General features: G+C 32.9%; 1 protein-coding gene across 1 annotated transcript; it reads right to left on the bottom strand.

Moving 5' to 3' along the window:
• Window positions 1-687: 687 nt before the first annotated feature.
• LOC145135890 (L-ascorbate oxidase homolog) lies at window positions 688-7,472 on the bottom strand. Its single transcript, XM_079070087.1, has 6 exons — window positions 7,198-7,472; window positions 6,898-7,007; window positions 5,568-5,838; window positions 2,194-2,296; window positions 1,376-2,090; window positions 688-1,299 (listed from the first exon to the last, which is right to left on the bottom strand). Exons 1-6 carry the CDS (start codon window positions 7,330-7,332, stop codon window positions 1,008-1,010), a joined length of 1,626 nt encoding a protein of 541 aa, XP_078926213.1. The 5' UTR covers window positions 7,333-7,472; the 3' UTR covers window positions 688-1,007.
• Between the last annotated feature and the right edge of the window lie 678 nt (window positions 7,473-8,150).

The following is an 8,150-nucleotide window of genomic DNA, read 5'->3' as shown; positions in this document are numbered from 1 at the left end:
ATATTTCTTGTCTGTATCTTTTATTGTGATTGATTTCATCCGTGATTGTAGCTGGTTGATTTGCAATCACTACCATAGTTTATGTAATTAGCTTTCATCTCCTTATATATATATATATATATATATATATATATATATATATGTATATATATATATATATCCCCTGTAATGAGATGTAAAAAGACAACTTTTCTCCGACCTTATTAATTTATATTTATATGGAGGAACCAAAGAAGGTAGTTCCTAGGGTTACACTTTTGAGAGTCAAATTCACTAATAAGATAAAGTAATTCAAAATTTCAAGCCACGGTAGGATCAGATCATTCCATGATCCCACAAATGATTTCATGATCTTGAATGTGATATTTCGATTCAACAGAATATGTGATCCTTATAGGATCTAGCTCATTTTTTTATGCCTATGATCGTAGGATTGTACTATCCTAAGTTCAGGATCGAGATTTTGACAATTTTATAAGAACAAACAATTTGAGAAGACCAATGCATTAACAAAAAATAAGGTTTTTAAAACTTTTTCCAAGTCAACATATCGTATCCTAGTTTGATCAAAGGATATCTTGTTTTGAATGAAATGGTTCATTATTCAATGCCCTTATATTGGATCGATGAATGGTTTCTAAGCAAATATAAAATATTATTACCTACTAGAACTAAAGTAGGATCACATTGAACAAAAACTTTCCAGACTAAAATAAATTGATAAGGTTATAAACATGAATCACAATTTTCTTACAACCATTTCTCTTATTACAGTAATATAGAATTCTTTCTTTCAACACACTCATATAAAAAAAAACAAAAAAGAATTGCGACCTTGAGTTAAGGTCATAAACAGTTATACTAATACATAAGAAGCCGATAAACTAATTTTCAAGCAGTGCTAACATAGCACCGCAAGAAAGAATTAAATAAACACAACCCAAAATAAATTTAATTCTAGAAAGTGGAAAAAAAAACACATTCTAAACTCAAATCCTCATACCTTCTCAAAGAGGCCGTGTATGGCGACCTGTGGCCTTCCCACACACCCGCGCATTCTTTGGAATCGGAAATTCATCTCTAATCGACCCTGAATTTGTGTACACACGTAAGTAAAACTGTTCTCCAAGGTATTGCCTTGCCCAAAATTCCGTCCTCACATTCCACATTCCCACGTTGTCAAGTCCAACATAAAGCGCCGACCATGATTTTGGGTACACCTGGATCGTACTCCGTGCAACTCCGTCTCGCAAGTTGTAACCCGCTCTGCTTGCTTGTGTCCATTCTCCTCCATCCATTCTGTTTTTTCATAAACAAAATTAGCATATTTCATATTTGACCTAATTCAGAACTAAAAAAAAAGTCAATGACTTACCCGACAACGAAGAACTGATAGCCATCGATGTGATAACTGAGAACAATATCGGAAGGGTTTTCAAATACAATCTCAACAAAAGCTCTGTAATCAGCTCCCATAACCGACGTGTCGGTATAAAGTCCGCCGCCAGTGGGTCTATCAGAGATACTTCCGACACGGAAAACACCCCCGATGTTGAAATAATCCGCGAGTTTAAGCGGAGTGTCATCAGATGGTTTAAACGAGACACTGTTGATTCCATATCTTTGTTTTCCACCAACCTGTCCGGCTGAGCTTTGAAGAACAATGGTGCGGCTGGTGTTTATCATACCGTAGTGGTATGATCCTTGTGGGTTGGGGCGGGGTCCGCTAGCGGTGAGATTGGTTCTAATGGAACGGGCTTGGTTTAAGGACCAGTCGACTTGGATTGTGGGCCCGCCGGGGATTGGGCCGGAGGGTTGTCCGGCGGAGTTGGCGTAGTGGAGGACGCCGGTGGTTGTGAGAATTGGGGTGGTGAAGCGGGAGGAGACGACGATGTAGTAGTCTTGACCGGGTTGATCTGCGGTGATGAGTACGGAATAGGATTGACCACAGTGGACATCTAGGGAAGAGTAGGTTTGTTGGACTGTGTGTGTTCCTTCTACTTCTACTAATTTCATTTTGTGGTTTTGGATTCGGAAGTTGAGGGAGTTTTGTAGTCCCACATTTGAGATTCGTAATCTGTATGTTTTTCCTGTGTTACCATGATGACAACAAAGTTTAAAAATTAAAATCATTAAAGATTAAGATTTAAATGTTTAATGTTGAAGTAACAAGTAAGTAGTAGTGATAATTACCTTGTTCGACAGCGAAAGAGGCGCCACCTGGCCCACGTCCGTTGATGAGAATGCCATCGGGGAATGGTATCTTGTGACCTCCGTCTAGAATTGTTTTCAAGGTCTGCAACAATTAAAATAAATTTGTTCATATAATATATTTACATGAAGAGGTTAACATCCTATTTGACCAATGAAGTATCTTCCTTTATCGTCAAATAAAAAGTAAATGCATTTTATCATACTAAATTTTAACCAATTATGACATAGTATAGCAAATACAATAAGTTACAAAGTTTAAACATGCGTTTTTGTTACGACATTTGTCCAAACAAATTTTACAAATTTGTCTCAAACTTAGTTTGTCTTATAATTTTTTATAACCTTTCCTTTTTCAATTTTTACTTATGTTTTGTTATTTTTAGCGCATTTATTTAAGTATTTTAATAAATACTTTCATTTAAATTTCTACTTATGTTTTTTTTTCAAAATTAAACACCACAAAAAAGAAAGGATGTTTGTCATCAAATTTGGAAAACAGAAAAACGATTTAGAAAATTACAAACAATAGTTATAAATTTTAAAAAGATATGCCTTAAACAGATGCGTTCTGTTTTACAATTTTTTTATAAATATTTTTATTTTTCAACTATATTTAAACATGAAAAAACAAAAAGTTATAAAAAGTAACAGAAAAAGTTTGGACCAAATTGTAAATACCTCTAAAATAAATGATTCTTTTGTGAGTAGGTCAGAAATATAATAAAATAATAATAATAATAATAACTAGAAAGGTTACCCCCGTTACGCGGGGGCCAGAAGCTTTCAATGTTGTTTCCGAATCGATAAATATGACAGACGTATAAAAATGTGCAAGGATGACAAGCCCGGGTTTTGCCCCGGACCGTTTTGTTCATGTTTTTATGAAAAAATATAAAAGTTTTGACTGCAAGGACCAGAAGTGTCAAAATGGCTAAAGAATTAAAACGGTAGGAATTAGCAAGTTTTTAGAAAAGGGATCAAAGTTGTCGAACCGTTAAAGTTTTGTGGCCAAACTTTAAATATTAAAAGGCTCCTAAATAGAAAAGGGATCAAAGTTGTCAAACCGTTAAAGTTTTGTGGCCAAACTTTAAATATTAAAAAGGTTCCTAAAAAATGTAAAAATATCGATTATAAGGACCAAAAGTGTCAAAATGGCTAAAAAATGAGGACCAAAGTTGTCAAACCGTTAAAGTTTTGTGGCCAAACTTTAAATATTAAAAGGTTCCTAAATAGAAAAGGGACCAAAGTTGTCAAACCGTTAAAGTTTTGTGGCCAAACTTTAAATATTAAAAGGTTCCTAAAAAATGTAAAAATATCGATTACAAGGACCAAAAGTGTCAAAATGGCTAAAAAATGAGGACCAAAGTTGTCAAACCGTTAAAGTTGTCAAACCGTTAAAGTTTTGTGGCCAAACTTTAAATATTAAAAGGTTCCTAAATAGAAAAGGGATTAAAGTTGTCAAACTGTTAAAGTTTTGTGGCCAAACTTTAAATATTAAAAGGTTCCTAAAAAATATAAAAATATCGATTACAATAACCAAAAGTGTCAAAATGGCTAAAAAATGAGGACCAAAGTTGCCAGAGTACAGGGACCAATTCTGCCAAAAAAAACAACATAAAGTCCAGGGACTAAAATAGACAAAAATTGTGAAAGTTCACTATTCATAAGAAACAATTTTCATAATATATATATATATATATATATATATATATATATATATATATAATAACCAAAAGTGTCAAAATGCTAAAAAATGAGGACCAAAGTTGCCAAAGTACAGGAACCAATTCTGCCAAAAAAACAACATAAAGTCCAGGGACTAAAATAGACAAAAATTGTGGAAGTTCACTATTCATAAGAAACAATTTCCATAAAGTCCAGGGACTAAAATAGACAAAAATTGTGGAAGTTCACTATTCATAAGAAACAATTTCCATAATATATATATATATATATATATATATATATATATATATATATATATATAATAATTAAAAAAAAAATAGTAACAAGAATTATTTATGCTAAAATTAATCGGTGGAATGACAAACCAACCTACAAAGGTCAAGGCAGAAAAATGACAAAACTATGAAAATGTGTGGGTCTAGGCTGGAGTTTGGCAATCAGCTAAATTTGCACATGGCTCATGTGAGGTTCCACTTACTCGAACCAACATAGTGGCAACTCAATAGTGTCAACTTCATATATATTGCTATCGACAATAAACACCCCATGTGAATTATAATACAATGCAAAAGCGACAACTATAACTCACCACTTTCTCACTCCTACCTAAAAAACATTTATTGAGATAAAGCACTATCCATAAAACATTAAAACACATCACCTTTTTATATGTAATAAATAGCACGTTGAGTATAAATAAACAAAAGTTTGTTCGAAATGGAAATAGATGTATTAACTAGTTATAATATTGATGGGATTGCATTTAGTGCAATAATTTTCAGATCTTGCTGTGAACCAACTGTCTTGAAGAAACTTTGGTGGGGATCTAATTGATTTGTTATCTATTTGAGGTAGTGGGACCCAAAATTTGTCTTTTAGGCTACAACAAGGTTGCTATATATCAAAAGTGAAGGTAGTCCAGCTGTATACAAGACTGTAGTAGGCCAGTCTCATTAAACCCAAAATAGTAACCATGGTTACCGACGATCGACCTACTGTTCATATCTCATAACTTCATACTGGTTATTATTTTATTTTATATTTATTTACAGGTCAATAAATTTTATGATCACTTAAATTATGTCACATGTTAATAAATTTGCTATTTTAAACGTTTAAATGTTCGATGATTACAAAATATACCAAAAGTGATATGTGGTCCAATTGATAATGATATTTTAACAATTTGGCACAAACTTTTAAAATATTCCGAAAAAATCATTTTTTGCAAAAATACGTAATATAATCATATATTGTTAAATTTATCATAAGCTTTTATGTAGCTTTATGTCAGTAGAAATAATTTATGTAATTTTATAGAACCCCAAACATCGAAAATGATTTTTTTTAAAACCCCAAACGAAGTGAAAAGAAAATTAGTAGAAAATATTTGTAAGGAGATTTTTTTTAGTAACGCGTGAAATTACCCTTCCCCAAGTAATAGCGAGTTACGCAGTCTACAGAAGTTGACCAAAGAACCAAACCAAACCCTAGTTAATGCAAAAAACAGGACCATTGCCAATTAATAAATAAAATAAATACGATGGGGGCTAGGGTTTTGACTTTTTATAAGCGAAACAACTTTTCAAATCAGACAACTTTTCATAATCGCAAATAAGATAAGATTTTAATTAAATGAAAAGGATTAGTATTTAGTATTTACTTACAGTGTGGTTAGCTTTGTACCAATCTCCAATAAGAACTGTATAATCTCCGGCTGGTTCATCAAAAGGAACCGGAATTCTAGGCCGGCTTAAAATCCGGATACCACCAAAACCGCCGGCAGCTTTGTGAAATGCTAAAGAAGGAAAATAGTAAAAACTTCCAATTTGATCCTTCACTTGAAGGATATATGTGAAGTTTTTACCCGGTGGAATTGGACACGTGGTGCCAAATACCCCATCTTCATAAGAATTCCTTCTTTGTTGAACTCCATTCCTACAAAATCAGTTATTTTGTTTTTCAATAAAATCAAATAGAAAAAGAAAAACCTAAAATAATTAAGTACAAAAAACAGGAAGCATATTCTAATGAGAATTTAATTGTAGCTTCTTTTTTTTTACCGAATGACGAAAAAGTCACGGAATACGAATTTGTTAGTTTCACGTGCGATTGCAATTGCAAACACGGGAGCACCGAATCTGACCTGTTTCAAGTACTATTTTGAATTTTTGATGATTTGTGTTTTAAAAGAAAAAAAACAAATTAAAGAAAATAGTACAAATGACCATCTTAAAATGTGAGCCAATTTATAATGTTTCCTTTTTGTGGACCCAATATGATCGTATGAGTCTGTGTGTCAAAAGGATCTAATTGGCAGGCATTATTTGAATTATTTGAAATTTTAACTTTTTTGGTGTACTTGAATTATATAGCAAAAATAACAAGAGATTGACCAAAAATAAACCTTCAAACTTTGTCTTTGAAAAGCCAATCATAGAGTAGATTGGATTTTAACCAAATCCATTGAAGAAGGGTCAAAAGTTAGGATACAAACGTACACTTATGATAAATCATATGGTTCAATAATAGATTTGAATTAACGTAAAACTAATGGTGATAAATATAGCAATCATAATCTACCAAATCTTTGAAAACAATATGCAAAGTTGTTGTATATGGAAATAGATATTTAATAAATATAATATAGGAAATGAATAAAAACAAATTGTGGTATTTTTTATGGTATTGATTAGATTACAACCAGATCATGTCTATTGATAAAAATAATCAAAAAAGTTAGAAATTCTTGAGAATAATTTAACTTTGAAAACAGAATATTTGCATGTTTTACTGAACTCGGATTTTGTAAGAGAATGTGCAATGGAGTTTTTTAGTATATTTATTCAAATTATAATCAACACTTTTGAATACTAAATCCTTAATTTTGTAAGAGAATATGCAATGGAGCTTTTTAGCATATTTATTCAAATTCGAATTGCTACAGTCAAAAGCACACTGTTTATGCTCCATAAAATTAAAAAAGTAAGTGATTACCATGAGACAAGAAAAGGCTCAGTTAAGCTGTTGAAGACATTGATGATGAGATTGTCATTTGTAACAGAGTGAATATCAGGTCCAGGAAACTGTCCATTGATCAAAATCCCCTGCACTCAAACACAACAGAAACACAGTTAGAAAATCAACCGCCATTGATTTGATGATTTCTAGTTTAGATCTAACAACAAACAATTTGAAATCAGGCAAATCTAACTCAATATCCGTTTGATAGCGCAATGATCGATGAATCAGAACACGAAAAACGTAAGTAAATCGACAATGAGATGATTGATGAACCTGTTGACGGACTCCGAGAGGATAAATATCACCGTACGTAACATTCCAGTTGAAGAACCTGTACGGATCTTCGGCGCCGGCGATGGCGAGGAGAGCAGCTCCGACGGCAATGCAAAGCGCGAAGCTTCGCGGCATGATTCTGATCGGTGGGAAAGTTGGAGGGGAGGAGAGGGAGTAAAGTGTAGGGAGATGGGGAGAGGGTAGGAAAATTTAAAGTGCGGTACAGAGAGAGAGGATGAGTTGTGTCTGCCGACTGATGGAAGGGGTTTTGAGAGGGAAAAATATTACTAAGTAGATTAAAAAAATGATTTCACAAATGCATGTGGTGGCTATTGTTTTTTTTTTTTTTCGGTGGAAATTATTGCTTGTTTGTTAGAATATTATAGAATAGTTTGAAATATATTAATGTGATTATATTTTTTATATTAGATTTTATGTTTTAATTTAATTGATGTCTTTTACTGTTTTACATAAAAATAGGTTAAACTGTAATTCTTAATTTCATTGGATTATGGAATAAGGCCGAGTGGTATACTTACCACGAGGTTGTTCGTGGTTGAGCTGGCCACGAACAACGGAAGTGCACACTACCTCGTTGTTTCGTGGTAGCTCGTTGTCGTTTACTCTCGTGTTCGACACAACGGAATCGCACAACCAATGAAATCGAAGCCCAAAATTTTACCGTTTACTATAGCCGTTCAACGGCTAGTTTGTTTAAAAAAAAACCAATTTATTTACCTATAAATACAACACTTTTATTCCTTATTTTTTACACCATTCTTTTCTTTCTCTATACACAAACTACACACTACATCTTCACAACCAAAAACCATGGATCCCAACCAAAATACCCTTCCAAACTACAGAAATCGCAAACCCGATAACGCTTTTGCGTTAGATACAACACCTCGTCAATTCCCGACTATGGAGTTACCTCAAGGCGGTTTTATCAA

Source organism: Lactuca virosa, chromosome 9 (genome assembly GCF_052849685.1).
Source record: "Lactuca virosa cultivar CGN04683 chromosome 9, Lactuca_virosa_CGN04683_v6, whole genome shotgun sequence".
NCBI classification, from domain to species: domain Eukaryota; kingdom Viridiplantae; phylum Streptophyta; class Magnoliopsida; order Asterales; family Asteraceae; genus Lactuca; species Lactuca virosa.
The sequence above is the reverse complement of the archived record's forward strand: the minus strand, read 5'-3'. Positions and strand labels throughout refer to the sequence as shown.

Coding starts and splice junctions, on each gene's coding strand:
- LOC145135890 (XM_079070087.1), bottom strand. CDS start 7,332: ATGCCGCGAAGCTTCGCGCTTTGCATTGCCGTCGGAGCTGCTCTCCTC. Junction 7,008..7,197: donor CTCTCGGAGTCCGTCAACAG/GTTCATCAATCA, acceptor GTTTGAGTGCAG/GGGATTTTGATCAATGGACA. Junction 1,300..1,375: donor TATCAGTTCTTCGTTGTCGG/GTAAGTCATTGA, acceptor ATGAAAAAACAG/AATGGATGGAGGAGAATGGA.